Below are 20,959 nucleotides of genomic sequence, written 5' to 3' on the forward strand. Positions count from 1 at the left end.
CCGGTTCCGGCTTTGCCCAGTCCCGCAGCCTTTGCTCTCGTTGGGGAGGGACTTCCTGTCTCGTGTGTCATAGTACCTCCAAAGTTAGGCTTGGCACCGAGGGCCTGTGTGTCAAGCGGTGTGTCGACGGATACGGCTGCAATTTAACTCGGGACTAGTGTAAAGATACTCTCCCATTCCTTCTTGCAGTTACCCTCGCTCATCCCCCACCGCACTTCCGTGAGGCCTTGGCCTCCTAAGCGCCCAAGCGAGTGTCTGTCGACAGGTTCGGAGAGGGTCATGGAGGCGCGGCCGCCGGCCCCACGGAGCTTCCTCTGCAGGTCGCTGAGACCTTTTCCTCGGGTCTTTGCTGCCGCAGCTGTGGCAGCCGATCCCAAGGCTCTTGTAGAGGACCAGGAACTGTCTTCCTTCGTCTCAGAACCCCAGTACCCGGAATCCGGATGGGACCGCCTCCGGGAGCTGTTTGTCAAAGAGTAAACGTGCCTTCGGTCTGTGGGGAGGGGCTACAAAGGAGGTGACCTGCAGCCTGGGTCATCTGGGGCGAAGGACCCCAGAGTGGTGTGATTTACTTTTGCGGGATTTGGAGTTTAATATAATGTACCTCAAGCTTGTATTCTAACATTGCTATTTGGTAGTTCTATTGATTGACAGGCCGGTTTTCAGATGGAGAGGGTGAGACTAACTGAAAGTAAGAACTTTTAGGAATGTTTAGGGAGTCTAAACATAGTCTTTAATATAATCCCCTGACTTTACAAATTAGAAGAATTAGAGTAAGCTATTTAGTGACCCTAGAACCAACATCTGGAGGACTCCAGTATTCTTATTCGTGTATCACTTGATCACAGATTCTGATGCTTCTTGAACAGTAGCCCTCTTCCCCGCCACAAAAATGGAGGTTGGAGAGAGAACACAGTTGTTAAAATTTTTACTCTGCCAAATAAGGAATGTATAAAAAAATAGTAGCAACTGTTATTGCAAAGATATTAGCTGGATTCACAAGTATGCTTCTGATGCTTCTTGAACAGTAGCCCTCCTTCCTGCCACAAAAATGAAGGTTGGAGAGAGAACACAGTTGTTAAAATTTTTACTCTGCCAAATAAGGAATGTATAAAAAAATAGTAGCAACTGTTGTTGCAAAGATATTAGCTGGATTCACAAGTAAAGCGGTGTCGGAATAAATGATAACCCTTTCAATTGAATTAACTTTAATGGAAAACTCAGGATAATTAATTTCATCATTTTTATTCCTCACTTACCGGTGAAAAGTTTTCCCTTTTTATGAAGTACTTTACTATATAGTGATGGACAGGGAGGCCTGCTGCTGCTGCTGCTAAGTCGCTTCAGTCGTGTCTGACTCTGTGCGACCCCATAGACAGCAGCCCACCAGGCTCCTCTGTCCCTGGGATTCTCCAGGCAAGAATACTGGAGTGGGTTGCCATTTCCTTCTCCAATGCATGAAAGTGAAAAGTGAAAGTGAAGTTGCTCAGTCGTGCCCGACTCTTAGCGACCCCATGGACTGGAGCCTACCAGGCTCCTCCGTCCATGGAATTTTCCAGGCAAGAGTACTGGAGTAGGGTGCCATTGCCTTCTCCGGATGGACAGGGAGGCCTGGCCTGCTGCAATTCATGGGGTGGCAAAGAGTCGGACACGACTGAGCGACTGAACTGAACTGAACTTCCCATATACTACACTGTAGTATCAACTGGTTAAATTAACATTGAAGCTTTATTATGTTGCTGAAATAGAGCAGGGGAGCCAGTAGAATTGTATTTAATTACTTTCTTTAGATTTCATCATCTTATTTTAAAGATAATGAGGCCGCCCTTCCATTGGTCGTTCCAAATTTATTTGAGATACTTGTGAACGATCCTATGTAGTACACAACAGAAAAGGTTTATTTTTGTTGATTTATTTATTTTTAATTGGAAATAGTTGCTTTACAATGTTGTGTTAGTTTCTGCCATACAGCAACATGAATCAGCCATAGGTTCCCTTCCTCTTGAACCTCCCCTTCCAACCTCCCACCCCATCCCGTGTATGTAAGTTGTCACAGAGCACCAGGTTGAGCTCCCTGTGTTACACAGCAGCTTCCCATTAGCTATCTGTTCACTTTACATATGCTAATGTATATATTTCAATTCTTTATATACATTATATATAATGTATGTATATCAATTCTTCCCACCCTCACCTGCCCCTGCTGTGTCTGAATCTCTATTCCTGACCTACAAATAGGTTCATCAGTACTATTTTTCTAGATTCCATGTATATGCATTAATGTATGATACTCGTTTTTGTGACTTAACTTCACTCTGTATAACAGGCTCTAAGTTCATCCACCTCACTAGAACTGACTCAAATTCATTTGAAAAAGGTTATTTTGATCAGCTTTATAAACCATAGAATGTTGGAGCTGAAGGAAACTTGAAAGATAATTTAATATAACTTTCATTGTCCCCTCCATGTCATGGGCGAGGAAACCAAGGTTCAGAATGATTGTGATCTACCTGTAGGTCACTTAGCAGTGGATGACAGAACCAGAACTACAACCCCATTGTTGCTACTTACAGTCTAGGTCCTTTCACCACTTTTCCCTGTTTGTTTACCATTCATTAGTTCTTAGGCCCAGTCATGTAACTTCATAGAGTGTCTGTTGATATTATGAAGAAAAAATATTGCTATGTCATGGAATTTTTCAGAGGATGAAAAAGAGGATATTGTATGCATTTCCTGGCTTGTTAAATCTTAAGCTCTTTTTTCATTTTCTCTTTTCCGAGTTCTCCCACTTTTTGTGTAAATGTTTTTGGTTTGATTCATTATATAAGATAAAATATAAAGTTTAGATTATAGCAGTTTTTCCTATTGATATAAGAATTCGTTTCTTAAGAAATTTTATTTAGGTTTCTCTCTTGTATATGTGGGAACTATAAGAACTCACTGATTCTGATTTCAGAAATGTGGTTGTTAGAATTAGATAAATTATATAGAATTAGAATTAGATAAACACTTGTACAGTCTCAGAAGAAAACAAGTTAGTAGTTTGTAAAAAATTAATATTCAGTAGTTTACTTACATAGGAGGGCCATTACTTCTAGTAACTAAACACTTACAAACTTAGCTGTTTGTTAGAGCAATTTCCAGAGGACATCTTGGAAGCTGCAACATAGCTTCTAGTTTCTAATGCTTTTGAGATTAATAGATTGAATGAAATGGTAGCTTTTCCGTTTATTTTAGGTTGGTCTGTGCTGCCCACTGCATCATGAGCTTTCTCATTCAGTGGTCTTCAATAGATAGTACAGGCCCATCTGAGCATGACATAAAAATTAAATATTCAGAAAGATAAAATTTGGGGTTTTTTTATGTATAGGTATTCATTCTTGCATACATTGTCCTAAAATCTCATAAGTTTTTATAATTTCCAAAAGTTATCTAAAAATTCAAAAAGGTAATTGTTAATTCTGCATCCAGTTTACAAATTCTTTCTGTTTCCAGGGATATAGCATAGCTGTAAGAGTCATCAAATAAAATAACCCTTTAAAAAACCTTTTTATTGCAGTATAAATAAAATATGCACCTAGAAAAATGTGCATAAGTATACCTGTCAGTGACTTTTCACTAAACATAGGTCTGTATCCAGCCCTAAGAGACTGTTAACAGTGTCCCAGAAGCTCCCCCTTGTGCCCCTTCTCTGTCACTGCCTTCCCAAGAATAACTACTAATCTAACTTCTGACAGTTTGACTGAGATTTGAGCTACTTGTAATATAATTATTTTATTCATCAGAAGATTTAATTGGTTCTGCCCATCATGAAAATTTAAGTCCTGTTTAGCATTTGGGACGATTCTGATCAAACTGTCTTTTGGAGAGCAGTATCCATAAACTAATCCCAAACAACATTGTCTTTTTGATGTTTTAGTGAACGGCAGAGAACTTCAAAAGAACTTCAGGACATTTACAAGGCAGCAATTTCAGCAGGCATCATCGGCTGGGCATATGGGGGAATACCAGCATTTATTCACGCTAAACAGCGCTACATTGAGCAGAGCCAAGCAGAAGTTTACCACAACCAGCTCGATGCTGTGGTACGTACTGGTGTTCTAATAGTGTTTGGGGGCATGCCAGTTTTGGCTGTTCACTTTATATTTAATCATCTAGTTAGGTAGTAGGGTTGAGAAGATTCAGGAAACAGTCTGTTCTCAGCAACAATGGAAGTGCTAATGCTAGCGTGCATACTCAAACTTTGTGAGACCACTTTTCTTACTAGAATCGATCACCACCATGGCTCTACTTTCTGAAATATATTTCTAATCTCCTGATAAATCATCAAGGCTCAGCTTTAGTGTATTTATCCTATTTACAAAGCCTGTATGCAGTACACTAGCTCACACTAAAATAATCATTAACATTTAGAGCTTTACAGTTTGTTGAGTGCTGACTCATTTGCTGTATCTTTCATTTGTACATCAGTTCTGTTGTCCTAGTGAGGAAGTTATGGCTCAGAATTTTTTGTTTTTTAAAATTCGTGTGTTTTTTTTTTTTAATTGTGTCAAGTTTTTAAAGTTGCAAAAGTAGTGCCAGTGTCCTACAATGTCCAAGAGGGATTGGTTCCAGGACTCCTGTGGATACCAAAATCCACAAATGCGCAAGTCTTTTATTTAAAAAAAACCATAGTACCATACGTCCTTCATATCCATGGTTCCACTTCCTCAGGTTCCAAATCTGGGGATACAGAGGACTGACTGTACAAAGAATTCCTGTACACCTTTCAGTCAGATTCCGCAAATGTTAACATTTTACCACATTTGCTTTCTTATTATCTCTGTATAAGGCATGCTGTTATTTTTTTGTGAACTGCTTGGGAGTGTGTTTTAGACATGGTGAGTGCTTCAGCATACATTTCCTAAAAAACAAAGACATTTTCTTACATAACCACAATATTATTATGCAGTTCAGGACATTAATACTCATAGAGTACTATTATCTTATCAGTGGACTTTATTAAATTTTGCTTATTGTCCCACTAACGTTATTTTTAAAGTAAACAAGTTATTAAAATTTTTTTTTCTGGTCCAGGATCTAGTATTGGATCAGATGTTGAATTTGCCTGTTGTGCCTCTCTAGTCAGTCTCCATTAATTTGGAACAGTTTTTCTATTGTTCTTTGACTTTCATGACCTCAGTATTTTTTAAGACTTGGGCCTTTATTTTGTATTGTAGAATGTCCCACAATTTGGACATTTGATGTTTTCTTGTGATTAAATTTCACTTAAGTGTTTTCACAGGAATACCCTACAATTGATACTGTATCCTTCCCAGTAAGTAATGATAAGAAGCATGAGATACCTATTTGTCCCTCTACTGGGGATACTTTAATCACTTAGTTAAGATGTTCCCTGCCATGTTTATCCACTATAAAATTATTGAGTTTTTCCCTTTGTGGTTAATAAGTATCTTAGGAATACTTATTAGATACTTTGAGACTATGCAAATATCCTATTTTTCATCAATTTTTCACCCCCTGGTTTCAGTGTTCAGTGCTGACTCTTTCCTAAAATAGTTATTACTGTGGTGGTAACCAAACAGCCATTTTGTAATTTTGTAATTCCATCGTCCGTGTATATTTATTGGTTAGTATTCTGCTGTAAGGAAGAGCTTTTATCTGTCCGTTTATCCATTTATAATTTATTCAGTGTGGACTTGTTGACTTTTACGTTATTCTATGGTTTTATAATCCATTATTATCATCATTTATTTTGATACTTGGCGTCGATTTAGACTGTTGGAATCTCTTCAAGCTAGCTCCTGTGTCCTTTTGATGACGTCCACGTTAGTCTTTGAGCACATCTTTACTTTGGGGCGCAGCATGGTTTTTCTGGTTCATCTTTTCAAGCACCAGCCTTGTTTCTTTTAAAATGATATTTAAATGACTCAGGGAACTCAAACAGGGGCTCTGTGACAATCTAGAAGAGTGGGATGGGGAAGGAGGTTTGGGAGGGAGGGGACATGGGTGTACTATGGCTAATTCTTGTTGATGTATGACAGAAAACCACAAAATTCTATAAAGCAATTATCCTTCAATTAAAAAAAATAAAGTGGCAAAGAGAAAATGATATTTAAAAACCAAGATCTGGGGCTAGGCATGCTCATTGCTACTGAGGTATGATGGTGTCTAGGCAGATAGAGCTAGGAAATGTATGTGTGTGATTTATATACACTTTCGTACATATATCTCTGTTTCTATATTTGTCTACCTATTTACTAAAAGCCATGAATTTGCGCTGATACCTTTCAGAGAGGCTTTGACTTGCCCAGTATCATATAGTAGTTAAGACTACATCTAGGGATTCTGTCACATTCTTTAAAAATCTAGGCTTTACCCTCACAATATTATGCCAGACTTGCTTCATGGTGGTTAATGAAAATGAGCGGTGGAAACAGACAACCTAACTTCCAATTCTGACTTTATTCTTTATTGGCTGAGTGATCTTGATTAGAAACTTCCTCTTTATGCCTTTTAACACCTGCTTGAAGAAAATGTTGTAAAGATTAAATGAGGTAATATGTTAGCAACTTTTACGTAGAAGGTGGTCAGTAAAGATTAGGTTTTTTCCCTTCCTTTCTTCCTCTCGTGCATATCTGTATTACTTTAATCCTTACCATTTATAGTTTACTCAGTGTTCCTTCTTTATTTTCTGTTTTTTCTTTTCCCCACAATTTCTTGAAAAAAAAGCATGTCTAATACTGATTTTGGAAGGACTGAGGCTAAAGCTGAAACTGCAGTACTTTGGCCACCTCATGCGACGAGTTGACGCATTGGAAAAGACTCTGATGCTGGGAGGGATTGGGGTCAGGAGGAGGAGGGAATGACAGAGGATGAGATGGCTGGATGGCATCACTGACTCGACGGACATGAGTTTGCGTGAACTCCGGGAGTTGGTGATGGACATGGAGGCCTGGCGTGCTGCAATTCATGGGGTCGCAAAGAGTCAGACACGACTGAGCGACTGAACTGAACTGAATACTGATTTTATATCTGTCATAGTATTTGTCATTTAGATTCTTAGTTGCTATTTAATTGATGAATTACTTGGTTGACACTGCATTTCTTAGTTCCTTTTATACCCTGTGATAGAATAGAGTGCACATGGTACATTTAAGTTTCAGTAATTGAAGAATGATATTTCTAGAGATTTTCTACTGTTTCTATCTATTTAGGTGTTCCTACCTATTTCCTAGTTGACATTCCTCCACCACAGTTTTAGAATAGAGAAAGTATCAAGGTGTCTTGGAACCTCACAGCCTTTTTATTAACTTTAGCAATCTGCCCATCGTGCTGCTACACGAGGCTTCATCCGGTATGGCTGGCGCTGGAGTTGGAGAACGGCCATGTTTGTGACTATATTCAAGTAAGTTCTCTGAATCTCATAAAGGATTTTAGGTATTCTTTTAGGAGCACATTGTTTTAACAAATGGAATTATAAAATCTAAACACCCATATAAAAGTGATCTATGATACCTTTTTCTTAAGAACTGTTACCTATTTATGCAAAAGATTCGTCCAGCTGTAGTTTTGTGTCAATGGATGATGATGGTCTGCCAGGCTTCTCTGGTGGCACAGTGGTAGAGATTCTGCCTGCTGTTGCCGGAGATGTGGGTTTGATCCTTGGGTTGGGAAAATTCCCCTGGAGGAGGAGGAAGCAATCCATTGCAGTATTCTTACCTGGAAAACTCCATGGACAGAAGGAGCCTGGAGAGGTATAGTCTGCTGCTGCTGCTAAGTAGCTTCAGTTGTGTCCGACTCTGTGCGACCCCATAGATGGCAGCCCACCAGGCTCCCCGTCCGTGGGATTCTCCAGGCAAGAACACTGGAGTGGGTTGCCATTTCCTTCTCCAATGCAGGAAAGTGAAAAGTGAAAGTGAAGTCGCTCAGTTGTATCCGACTCTGAGCGACCCCACGGACTGCAGCCTACCAGGCTCCTCCATCCATGGGATTTTCCGGGCAAGAGTACTGGAGTGGGGTGCCATTGCTTTCTATGGGGTTGCAAAGTGTTAGACATGACTGAGCACCTTGCAGAACTGAGCATGCGTGCACATGAAGGCCTGCCAGCTAGTATCAAAATAGATACAGGGTTGCTAAATGAGAGGAATTCTGCAGAACTTTACTTTACTTTTCTGTTGCTTACTGGCATATTATAGCAATCTGAAACACACTGAAGGAGCCTGCTGGAACCAGGGATTGACATAGTAAGCTCGTCTAAACTAACACGTATCACTTTAGTGAAAAAGTTAAAGTCAAGAAGGTAATTGAGATATGCTTTAAATTTTGTTTTCTTCTTCATAGTACAGTGAACACTGGTCTAAACGTTTACCGAAATAAAAATGCCTTAAGCCATTTTGTCATTGCAGGAGGTAAGACATTTTTGTTCATATTTCAATCTCAAATGTGGTTTAGGAAACATGTAAGGACTTATAAGTCATGGCTACTGAATTCTTTGGTTGGCTTCTCATCATATCTCATTTAACATTAATGCAAGATATATGGAAAATATGCTTGGTCTTTGGTATATTTAGTGAACAAAAACAGAAAAAAGTCTTTGCCTTCATTGAGTTTTATCATCTAATGTGTATGGGATAAAACAGGTTGCTATGATAAAAAATAGGTGGGGAGGTAAGATCTAATGTGGACAGACTGATTGATTTCTAAGGAAGTGACATTTAAGCTGATAGCTGAAGAATGGAAAAGAGCAGGCCTTGCAGAGAAGAGTCGCCTAAGCAGGGGTAACATCAAGGGTGAAGGCTCTAAGGTTTCTCAAATGTAGGATAATATGACTGCAACACAGTGAATGTGGGGGAGTGGCTTGAGAGAATTGTGAGGTGAAGTAGAGAGGAGCCAGATTTTTTATGATACGAAATTAGATTTTGTTTTAAAGTGCTCTGCCTCTGGTAGACATGCCCTCTTTAAAATGAACATTTTTAAAAAGTGTTGAATATTTTCATTACATTTCTAGTACAAATCCAGTACATCTACCGAAATGTAAATGAAGTTAACTGCCATTTAGATGCAAACATTTACTAATTCATGTATATTCCCTCACATAAGAAAAATGCATATACTTCACATAACAGCTTTTTACTTTTTGTTTGGAAATAACTTCAGGCTTATAGAAAGTTGCAAAAATAAAAGTAATACAGGAGCACCATGAGCAGTATCCTTTAGTACAAAGATTCTGTTATTGTTAAGAACTTTTTTAAGCTCCCCACCCCATGCCTATCCTGTTTCTATTTTTTTCCCCATCAATTTGCCATGAAGTGATGGAACCAGATGCCATGATCTTAGTTTTTGAATGTTGAGTTTTAAGCCAGTTTTTTCACTCTCCTCTTTCACCTTCATCAAGAGGCTCTTTAGTTCCTCTTCACTTTGTGCCATTAGGCTGAAGTGACAGACTTTATTTTCTTGGGCTCCCAAAATTACTGCAGATGGTGACTGCAGCCATGAAATTGAAAGACACTTGCTCCTTGGAAGAAAAGCTATGACAAAACTGGACAGTGTATTGAAAAGAAGCAGCATCACTTTGCCAGCAAAGGTCTGTGTAGTCAAAGCTGTGGTTTTTCCAGTAGTCGTGTATGGATATGAGAGTTGGACAATAAAGAAGGCTGAGCGCCGAAGAATTGATGCTTTTGAACTGTGGTGCTGGAGAGGACTCTTCAGAGTCTCTTGGACGGCAGGGAGAGCAAATCAGTCAATCCTAAAGTTAATCAGTCCTAAATATTCATTGGAAGGACTGATGCTGAAGCTGAAGCTCCAGTATTTTGGCCACCTGATGTGAAGAGCCAACTCATTGGAAAAGACCCTGATGCTGGGAAAGATTGAAGGCAGGAGGAGAAGGGGACAACAGACTATGAGATGGTTGGATGGCATCACGATTCAGTGAACATGAGTTTGAACAAACTCCGGGAGATAGTGAAGAACATGGTGTGCTGCAGTCCATGGAGTTGCAAAGAGCTGGACATAACTGAGCGACTGAATAACAACAACCACCCACCTCTGGCTGCAAAGCATGTGGAATCTTAGTTACCTGACTAGAGACTGAACCGAGGCTATTGGCAGTAAAAGTGCAGAGACCTATACCCTAGACCGCCAGGGAATTCCCAGTTATTAACATTTTAGCCCGTTTGCTTTATCACATATGCTCTTTGTTTTAGGTGCACTCTCTCTTTTTCTGTTAATACACAGGCAAACACACGTATACATAATTTGAGCTTAACATTTTAATGAAAACATTTAAAAACATGAAATGAGAAATAGGTATTAATAGCATTGGAGCAGCTAGAACTTGCCCTGTTTTAACTTGTGAAAAATTTTACATGGATATTCTATAGTGCCTATATCCAAAGAAAACTCTTGTGTTTCTGCCCTCACTTGCTCCTGTCTACTCCTGCTATATGTTTTTTGTCGTCTACTCTGTTAAATTCCAAAACTGGAAATCAATTAATGATGTGGTTCTGCCCTTTATGTCCCCTTTCCGAACTTCTCATTCTGTCAGTCTTATTTCTTAAATATTTGGACTCGCTCACCTCCTCTTTTCCCACTGCTACTGCAGGTTTTCGCTGTTTTTCATCTTGGTTTGCTTCAAACCTCTACTGTTATCTGACTTTTTTTGAAACATGAGTATGATTTTAGCACTTTTCTGCTTCAGATTCTTCCTTAGTTTCCCATCACACTAAGGTCGATTTTTTTTTTTTAAGGTCGATTCTTGACCTGACCTCCACGTACCACTCTTGCACGAGCCTTATAATCTACTTTGATTTCTCAAACCCAGCATATTCTTGCATTACAAGAATTCTTGCTTGAATCCACCTTTCCACTCCCATAACTAATTTTATTCAGCTCCATACTTAACACATGTCTTTCAAGGTTGAGTTCATCTGTCTGCTTCGGCTTCCTCAGAGGGTTCTCCTAGCTCCCAGTTTCCTATCTTGCGTATCTTTCCCCTGTGTTCTCATAATTCACTGTGAACAGTTTTATCAAAGCATTTATAACACTGTGTTGTAGCAGCTTACTTGTTTTGCTTCCCTACTAGACAACTCCCTGAAATTCAGAGAAAGTGTTTGCCTTTTATGTCACAATTGTTTGATATATAGCAGGGTAGAGTAAAGGTTTCTCGATTGAATGTAAATATTATTAAAATAAGAATAGAAAAATATGTATGATAGAAAATATATTTTTATCTCAAACCAGCAACCAACATTAAAATAAATAATATAACACTAAAATTAAAAAAAAAAATTATCCTGAAGTTGGAATCAGGTAAGGACATCTTCCCTCACCACTATTAGTTGGTATTTGTTTGAACACTTATAAAAGTATTTTCAATAACCAGAGAGCTTGGCAAATCCTTTCCTCCAAAAGTAATAATAAAATTGGACAAAATTATCAAAAACAACCCCTTAAAGATCCTGGAACTGAGCAAGGGCACATAACAAATTGAGAAGCATTTATTTAAGAATTTCTACTAAATCTTGGTAAGAACAATGGGAGTCTGTAGTATTTCAGCCTGAGGCTGCTCCCACCTAATGCCCAGCTCCATGATACAGAAGTTCCACAAGTGCAGGGCAGGCTGGGAAGACCAATACTAAAGTTGGAGATGACTGACTTGATTAGGAGCAGAGCACAGAAAATTCTATGCCTAAGGGTGTTGCTGAAAACAATAGCAAACACTTAGGAAAGAACAACATCACACAGCTAACTGGAGGTTTTGGTGGTGTTTGGGGCAAGCGGTCAATTAGTGGATGAGGTAGAATTCTACCAAAGACATCCAGAGAACCAGAAAGCCAACGGAGACTTCATTAAGAACCTACTAATCCCCAGAACTCCGAAAAGTTACCTGTCTGTGTAAGCACACTCAGGAGAGACTGGTAAGGGCTCTAGCAAGCTGCTTATCTGCTTTATTGTGAGGCCTCATGAACACAGAAAGTAAAAGCCAGAAGATTTATAAACTGCCTAAACCTTGAGTGCGTTCTTCAAGCCACAGACAGATCCACTGACAAAAGGTGACAGCATTACTGGCTTAAAATGTGTACTGGCTGTCTGCCAAGCTAGTGTGATTCCTAGGAAGCCAGAAATAAAAGTAAAAACTGAACAGAGACCTCTACTGGCTGCACTCTACTAAACAAGAAGACTAAGACTCCACAGACTTGGTCCAGGCAAATCACTATAGCAAAGAACCACAGCCATGCCCCTATAGGAAGATACTCCAGCTCCAAGTAGCAGACAGAAGACTTCAAGTGTTTACAATAATTAAAATGCGATGATAGTTATCAAACAGAATATATCACTAAAGATAGAAATTATTTTTAAGAGTCAAATGAATATTCTGGAGTTGATAAATACAGTAATGGAAATTAAAAATTCACTGGAGAGAAGGCCCTCAACAGCCAGTTTGAGAGAGCATGGGAGAATCAATGAACTTGAAGATAGATTGATATAGGTTATCTTTTATGAAGGACAGAATTTTAAAAAATGAAGACAAATGAATAGAGCCTCAGAGATCTGTGAGACACAATCAGTTCAGTTCAGTCCAGTCGGCCAGTCATGTCCGATTCTGCGATCCCAAGAACAGCAGCACGCCAGGGTTCCCTGTCCTTCACCAACTCCCGGAGTCTACCCAAACCCATGTCCATCGAGTCGGCGATGCCATCCAGCCATCTCATCCTTTCGTCCCCTTCTCCTCCTGCCCCCAATCCTTCCCAGCATTAGGGTCTTTTCCAAGAATATGAATAATGGAGAGGAAAGGGAAAAAAGGGAAGAAAAAGAATTTTAAGAAATTATGGCCACAGACTTCCCAAATTTGATGAAAAACATTAATCTACACATCCAAGAATCTCAACAAACTCCAGGAAGAATAAATGTGAAAAGATTCACACCTAGACACATAATAGTTACACTGTTGAAAGATAGAGAAAAATCATGAAATAGAAAAGTTAAAAAATGAATATATTATACTTAAATAAGAAATATAAACCTCAGATGTTAATGTTTAAACATGTTACCACCTGAAATGGCATTTGTTGTTTTGTGCATAGTGAAAGAGGAAAATGAATGGACATCTTGGGTGTACGGTCTCGGTGGTGAGGAAAAAGGACCTATGCTCCAGCCACCAGGTGGCAGTGTCGGCCAACTGCCCACTTGCAGGTCTGCTGGAGAGGTGATGCTAAGCAGCACAGAGCCAGTGAGGCTGAGGGCTTCCCTGGTGGCATGGCCTTTCTACTGTAGGAGGCATGGGTTCTATCCCTGGTTGGGGAACTAAGATTCCACATGCCGGGCAGCGTGTCCAAAAAAAAAGAAAGGGCGAAGCTGGGGGAAGACATGACCTGCAAGTGGCTAGTGAAGATTTTTATTGTTTATTTGGAGAAAACTTTCCTTAAAGCAGGAAGAACTAAAAGAGGTAGAAGTGAAGAAATAACATTTTTAAGGTGAGGTTGGCAAAAAAGCAGAATGAGAAGAAGCTGGGTCCATAGAACCGACTGAGCAGTTCTGTTTGTTTAAGGGACCTTTCTGCCTTTGAACTTGCAGAGTGGATGAGAAGCTGGCCGTATGGGAAGTCTAGGTTGTGGTGATATATTGATGTTGGGTTCAAAAAGCTTACTTGGAGATTTATGTCCTTATAGAAGAAACATGTTCAAATGGAACTCTGGTGTTTAAAAATGATTTGATACTGCTTTTTGTTTCTTTTAAAATAGCTATCACAGGAAGTCTTTTTAGAATAAACTTAGGCCTGCATGGCCTAGTAGCTGGTGGCATAATTGGAGCCTTGCTGGGGTAGGTATTAACGTATTTTGACTCTAATATAACATTAATTAATTCATTAATGCCTTGCCTGTTAAAAATCTGAATCATTTCTAAAGAACAAATTTAATCCTTAGAGGATTTAATCCCATGAAAGATCTCTAGTCTTGTATTGAGCTTCCCTGGTGGCTCAGTCAGTAAAAAATCTGCCTGCCGTGCAAGAGACCAGGGTTCAATCCCTGTGTTGGAAAGATCCCTTTGAGGAGGGCATGGCAACCCATTCCAGTATTCTTGCCTGGAGAATCCCCATGGACAGAGGAGCCTGGTGGGCTGCAGTTCTTGGAATCACAAAAGAGTTGGACATGACTGAGCGACTAAGCACAGCACAGCACAGTCTTGTATTGGTAGTAGCTTTGATTGTCCAGTTCTGATTGTATCCCAGTTGTTGATTTTACTTCTGGTCTTCACTGGGTAAAAACTGTTTAAATATCATTAACACCTGAAACTGAGGTTTGAACAAAGATACTTATAAAGAGTAAGAAAAAGGAATAAGAAATGGCTAACAAGCACATTAAAAAAAAATGAGGTTAGGTTTGTTTATTTAGTTTAATAAATTTTAAGACTTTTCTTCTCCAGCTTTTTACTTTGAAACATTTCAAACCTGTAGAAAAGTTGAGGTAATTAGTATGTTGAACACCCATATAACCTTCACTTAGATTCACCAGTTGTTCACATTTTTCCATATTTGTTTTCTCTTTCTCAGTATTTTTGTGGGACATGTGTATATTTCTTTTTGTTTGAACCATTTGAAATATTTGAGACCTCACAATTCTTCAGCCCTAAATACGTCAGCATGTATTTCCGAGGAGAAAGAATATTCTCCAATGATTTCACAGTACAATTATCACAATAAATGATTTACCATTGATTCAATACTATTTAAGATAAAGTCCATATTCAGAATTCCTGTTATTACAGTAATGCTCTGTGTGTGTGTGTGTGTGTGTGTGTGTGTGTGTATAATATATAATTTTGTAGAATCCAGGATTAAATTGTATTTTGTTGTTATATCTCTTTAGGTTCCTTTAAGCTAGACTAGTTCCACGCCTGTTTTTCCCCCAGAATATTTCTCAGTTTTGTTTGATTATCCCCTCATGATTAGATTTAGGTTTAACGTTTTCATCAAGATTACAACATAGGCGAAGTTGTGTCCTTCTCAGTGTGTGTCAAGAGGCATATTATGTCACCCCTTGTAAGTGAAGTAACTTGATATATTAGTTTTCTGTTGCTGTGTAACAGATTAACCACACACTAAGAAGCTTCACTACCCATTTATTATATCACTTTCCTGTAGGTCAGAAGTCTGGATGGGCTCAGATGGGTTCTCTTCTTAGTATTTCACAAGGCTAAAATCAAGGTGTTGGTCAGGCAGGCTCTTACCTGGAGGCTCTGTGGGAAGAATTTGTTTCCATAAAATTCAGATTGTTGACAGAACCGTTGTGGCTGTAGGTCTGAATTCCCTGTTTCCTGGGTGGCTATCAGGGACCACCTTGTTCCTAGAGACATCCACATTCCTTCTCCATGCCCTCTCCATGTTCAAACCAACAGCCAGCATGTTGAATCCTTCTCATACTTTGAATCTCTCTGACTTCCATTCTGCCACCAACTGGAAAAAACTCTGTATTCAGATGGTTCACACAGGTAATCTCCTCTTGGATTAACTCATTCAACTGATCAGTAACCTTAGTTACATCTGCAAAATCCACTTTGCTACATAACATAATTTAATCATGGGCATAATTTCTCATCATATATTCATATTTGAGAAATTAGGGTAGGAAATTTGGGGGGACCGTTTTAGAATTCTGCCTAGCAGATTTGGTATCTACTAAATTTCGCCACTGCAAAGTTATCTTTTTCCATTGTGTTTAATAAGTAATCTGTGGGATGAGGTAGTGTGAATTATCTACCCTCCAGCCATCTTTTAGTGGTTTTAATGATCCATTGATAATCCCTAATGTAATCAGTTATTATTTAATATAAAACTGGTTACAAAATGTTAATTTGCTAGTTTTGTCATTTCTTCTGTCTTTATTAGTTGGCATTCACCTGAATAGAAAGAAGAGTTCTCCCTCACCTTCCAAATTTGTGTTAAAATTCATCATGTGATGATCTGTTGCTGACATTTTTGTTTTCTTGTTAATATACCAACTTGGTTTGAAGGGGAAAATTGTTGAAATTAGGTGCAAAAATAGGTTTTTATTGTGGTTAAAAAACACACATAACATAAAAATCACCATCTTAACCACTTTTAAGTGTACAGTTCAGTAGTGTTAACTGTATTCACGTTGTTGTGCAACAGGCCTCTAGAACGTCTTTGTCTTGCAGACCTGAAACTCCGTACCCATTAAACACTGTGCTCCCTTCCCCCATCCCCACACAGCCTTTGGCAACCACCTTTCTACTTCCTGTTTCTGTGATTTTGGCTACTCTGAGTAATGCATATTAGTGAAATCATGTATTTTTCCTTTAGTAACTGGCATATTTCGCTAAGCATAGTGTCCTCTAGTTTCATCCATGTGACAGGACCTTCCTTTTTGGGACAGTATAACATTCCATTGTATATACAGTTCCATATTTTGTTTATCCATTCATCATCAACAAACATTTCCACATAGCAAAAATAATTTTTTAAATGTGGTTACAATGTTAAGTAAAGAATTTAAGTTGTATCAGAGTCAAAAACTCCCTTCTCTTTGAAAATATGAACAAAACCCTCATCATTACTGTGATAATTGTTATGTAAGTCATTTTCTCAGTGAGTAACTATTGGCATTCTGGGTGAGACAGTTGTGCCAGACTCTTGAATTTTAGGATATTTTGGCAGCTGCAACACCTAAAGCCAGTAGCATCCTTCTCCCAACCAAAAGTACCCTTCACATTTCTTGCCCCTTACAGGGTCTGGTACCATTCCTGGTATGAATTTCCTTTCTGAGAAACCTTCAATATAAAGCTGCTAACTAGAACTTATAAATATATGTTTTACTAGTTTATTTATCTTTCATGATTAAAAAAAAAGCCAATTTATAGACCTGTTGTTTTTATACCAGTTAAATTTAGGATGTTGCAATGATTGTTTTTCCCGTTGTTCGGACCAGGAAGGAAATTATCTTAATATTTTTTATCTGACAAGGATGCTTTAACTGTCAGACGTCCCTGCACCTGTCAGTGAGCCAGTGGTCTGGTTAGTGTTCCTCCTGCCTGAGCAGAGACTCTCATTCTGCATGGTCTCACGGCTCTTTCTTCTGAATGTTCCCTCTGCCTCCTCCTCAGCACTCCTATAGGAAGTCTGTTGATGGCACTTCAGATGTACTGTGGTGAAACAGTTCAGGAGAGAAAACAGAAGGATCAAAAAGCATTCCAGGAGCTGAAACTGGAAGAACGGTAAGGAGTGTGTTAAGACTGGATTGTTTGGGCTTTTGTGTCCCCAGACTGATGCTTTCTGAAACAGGTACTCTAAATTGCTGCTCAAGTCAAAGACTTTCTTTTTACTGAGTCTTTCACTTGGTACCCTACTTGGTCTTTAATATTTTTAATTAAGGAGAATGGAAAAAAGAAAGATACTAAATGAGAACCTTTCCTTAGACACTTTTTTTTTTAAGTTAAATGTTATAAATCTTATTTGGTTGCATATTTTTTCTTTTCCTATGTTTGTGACTGCATTGGAAATTATATAAAGGAAATGAAATGAATAGCAGTGAGTGAGTTTTACTTGGCTTTACTTAAAAGGTGATATCCTTGTTTACACGTATGTCTATGAACATTACATAGCATGTTAGGTCTCCACATTTAATTATTATACTTCTTGCTGTGGCTTCAATAGGTGTTAGGTGCATATAGTGGCTGTTCACAGACTAGATGCTACTGAGAAAGATGCAGACTATCGCTTGTTCATATAAGTCTCTCCCTGGGATCCAGTGATGGCCAACTTCCTGTTATTCTTTGTAAGATCATCGTAATAGTCTGCCGTCTAGCGCTTTGGTACAAATGATTCTCATGGTTCTGCTTCCTGCCCACTAAGATGACATCTGCTGCTGCTTCTTTGGTAGTCTGGTAGATAAGAAGTCTTCTTTTTCCCTTGGTTTTATTTGAAACTTCCATTTGTGCTACACACACACACGCACACACACACACACACTCTCACATAGACATACATGGAAATTCTTAATATCTATAGATCTGTTGTCTAAGGACTTAGGTACTATAGGAGAAAAAGCATTGATTTGGAGCCAGTGAAGCCTTGAAAACAAATCTTAAATACCAGCTAGACTATTAATTCTATGAACACAGATGTTTTCCTTAACTTCAAGCCATCAGTTTTCTCAGCTGTTGTAAGGGCAGAATCACACCACAGTGATGTTTGTTTTGTTCCTTCTTCTTCTCCATAGTAAGAGGGTGAGTGAGATATGAAGCTATTATAAAGCACTTAAAATTCTGAATGCCAGCTTAAAATTTGATATTATGGAGGGTTAAAAGCATAGAAGCATTAGCTTATTTCTAGTTTTTTAGGTGTCATGAGACTTCTTTTTTAAAAAAGAATCTTTGAGAAAGGAGTTGGAAAAGTAAGGAAAGTACATGATTATTTGAATCTGATATAGGAAGTTATAGAAGAATTAACATTTGGAAAAATATGAATAGTATTCCAGTCAGAAAAAGGAAGCCAGAAAAAGAAAGTTAGAGAAGTTGATCAGTTATTTAGAGAAGGAAAACCTCAAGAATGGGTAAAAAACTGGGTTTATAGAAATGAAAGAGTATTTTGGCAGAAGGAAATAGTGTCACTGTGTCAGTGTCAGAAGTGTTTAGGTTATTTATATGTATATAATATATATGTGGTGTTTCTGAGGACAGTTAATAAATAGTTAAGAACTTTTAAAATGTATGCTTCTTTGCTTGAAAATAACTATAGTATAGAGAAATCAACAAAGTGAGAATCTAAAAAATTGCCTTAGTGAGCAGAAAATATAGAACACTGGCTATATTTTCCATAGAGACATAGAAATGATCAAATCTTCTTATGAAAGTCATAGGTGACCTTGATAATCACTTAAAGAAAGGAAGACACTAATACTTGACTTGGAAAAAGAACCAATCTCTTATTTGAAAATTAGATATTTTAACTCCTAGTAAATATACATCTGTAGTGGTGTCCTGACTTCTCCGTATTGAGATTACCAATGTTACAACCTTTGTGCATGTCCTACAAGATCTGTCAACAGAATTTAACAGAGTGGCAGGGGGTTTCACATCCCCCTAGTCCCTGAGGGCAAGAGCACAGACTGGTTCCAAGGCTCACACTCAAGCTCAAGGTGTTTTAGCAACTGCAATTCACTGCTGGGAGAACTCTGGAATATCTTAAGGATCAGAGCTACTGCCCTGGCAATGTCCATTTTGGTAATGTGAGACTCCTACAAGGGGCTTTAAGTGAAACAGGTTATGAGACAGAAGAAAGTCTTGTACTTGAAGTGCAAGGAGAAGTATTTGCTCATAAGTTGTAGGAGAGAATAAGATAAATACTATCTTTCTTAGAAAAACTCTAAAAGCCAAAAAAATAGAACAGTGCTTGCTATATCTTTCTTGTACTTTCATTACAGGAAAGCCAGACTACAATTTACTGAGCTCCTCCCTGAAGAAATTGAAAGTAATTTACAGAAAGATCAATCTAAGGATGATGCTCAGAAAATTGAAGCACTGCTAAATCTTCCTAGAAACCCTTCATCAACAGATAAACAAGACAAAGACTAAACATGCTCTGGACTTGAAATTCAGTGGAGAGTTGAAGAGAGCTATGTCACCATGTCTAAGCATGCCAGTTGCTTGGGCTGCTGACACATGTAAGCACTGGCATCTGTAGTGGCACAATGACTTGCTCTTGCTTTTTTTTAATCAAAAATTGGGCTCTTGTACTCTTACTTTACTCTTCCTTAGATTTAAGTACATACTTGTATCTGCATTGATTGATCAATATAGATTTCCTTTCTCTGGATTTTACAGTAGTAAATTAAGATTTCGAAAAAGATTAAAGTTGAATTCTACAGGTTGTAAATTTATTCTTGTAGCCCTTTAAAAGAGTACTGTAGTGATCACTAGGAGAAGGAGAAGAAAGAACCAGGTAAGGCAGATGATCTGTGAAACCCCTGTACCCTTGGGTCCTAGAAACAGTAAGGACCTAAATGTGTAGTTGTGTTTGATTTTGTTTTAATACAAATCAGAGATGGTTTCTATGCCATTTGAAATAAAATAAAACTTAACAAAAAGGAAGTAGAGAAGAATTATTAAAGAAACAGCCCGACCTTGTTCTCTCACTCAGTAATGCTGACAAGTATGTCTGCTGTAGTATACAAGAGCTGCTCAGAATATACTGTCTCTATGCTCCTGGAGTTTGCTGCCTGGGAAAGAAGCTGCCCTGCAGAGTATAACTTTTATTAAATGAGGGCAGAATGGTTGAACCAAGTGTACTGAAATGAGAAAACTGCTAGTGCTTTGCTTTGGGTGAGTGCCGAAGAATTGATGCTTTTGAACTGTGGTGTTGGAGAAGACTCTTGAGAGTCCCTTGGACTGCAAGGAGATCCAACCAGTCCATTCTGAAGGTGATCAGCCCTGGGATTTCTTTGGAAGGAATGATGCTAAAGCTGAAACTCCAGTACTTTGGCCACCTCATGCGAAGAGTTGACTCATTGGAAAAGACTCTGATGCTGGAGGGTATTGGGGGCAGGAGGAGAAGGGGACGACAGAGGATGAGATGGCTGGATGGCATCGCTGACTTGATGGACGTGAGTCTGAGTGAACTCCGGGAGTTGGTAATGGACAGGGAGGCCTGGCATGCTGCGATTCATGGGGTCACAAAGAGTCGGACACGACTGAGCGACTGATCTCTGATCTGTAGACCTCTTAGTTCCTACTCTGACAACACGGTTGTTCCCATGAGCAGTGTTTGTGAAGCAGCCTATAGTAGTGGCTAAAGCTGTAGGCTCCGGAGGCAGACCACAGGCTTCGAATCTCAGCCCTGAGGCCTCCATGTGACTTACAGCCAACCCATTTTACTTTAGGTCTCAAGTTTTCTCATCTGTTAAACAGTATGTATCTCAGAATAGATACTAAGTGAAATGATGTGTGT

General features: G+C 38.8%; 1 protein-coding gene across 5 annotated transcripts; it reads left to right on the top strand.

Annotated features, from left to right (window-relative positions):
* Positions 1–19,892, top strand: TIMMDC1 (translocase of inner mitochondrial membrane domain containing 1). 5 transcript variants are annotated; one of them, XR_009732712.1, is made up of 7 exons: positions 1–473; positions 3,917–4,082; positions 7,317–7,405; positions 8,341–8,408; positions 13,083–13,228; positions 13,740–13,818; positions 17,119–17,190. XR_009732712.1 is itself a non-coding variant. In XM_061397664.1 (7 exons), the coding sequence occupies exons 1-7, from the start codon at positions 280–282 to the stop codon at positions 19,585–19,587; spliced, it is 858 nt and encodes a 285-aa protein (XP_061253648.1). In that variant the 5' UTR covers positions 7–279; the 3' UTR covers positions 19,588–19,892. The 5 variants fall into 5 exon arrangements, 3 of the variants coding, with proteins under 3 accessions (XP_061253676.1, XP_061253648.1, XP_061253724.1); XM_061397664.1 differs by lacking the exon at positions 13,083–13,228 and adding an exon at positions 19,437–19,892 and having other exon boundaries at positions 7–473; positions 17,119–17,229; XM_061397740.1 differs by lacking the exon at positions 13,083–13,228 and adding an exon at positions 19,437–19,892 and having other exon boundaries at positions 8–320; positions 17,119–17,229.
* The last annotated feature ends 1,067 nt before the right edge of the window (positions 19,893–20,959 follow it).

Source organism: Bos javanicus, chromosome 1 (assembly GCF_032452875.1).
Source record: "Bos javanicus breed banteng chromosome 1, ARS-OSU_banteng_1.0, whole genome shotgun sequence".
Lineage (NCBI taxonomy): Eukaryota > Metazoa > Chordata > Mammalia > Artiodactyla > Bovidae > Bos > Bos javanicus.

Coding starts and splice junctions, on each gene's coding strand:
- TIMMDC1 (XM_061397664.1), top strand. CDS start 280: ATGGAGGCGCGGCCGCCGGCCCCACGGAGCTTCCTCTGCAGGTCGCTG. Junction 474..3,916: donor CGGGAGCTGTTTGTCAAAGA/GTAAACGTGCCT, acceptor TTGATGTTTTAG/TGAACGGCAGAGAACTTCAA. Junction 4,083..7,316: donor ACAACCAGCTCGATGCTGTG/GTACGTACTGGT, acceptor TATTAACTTTAG/CAATCTGCCCATCGTGCTGC.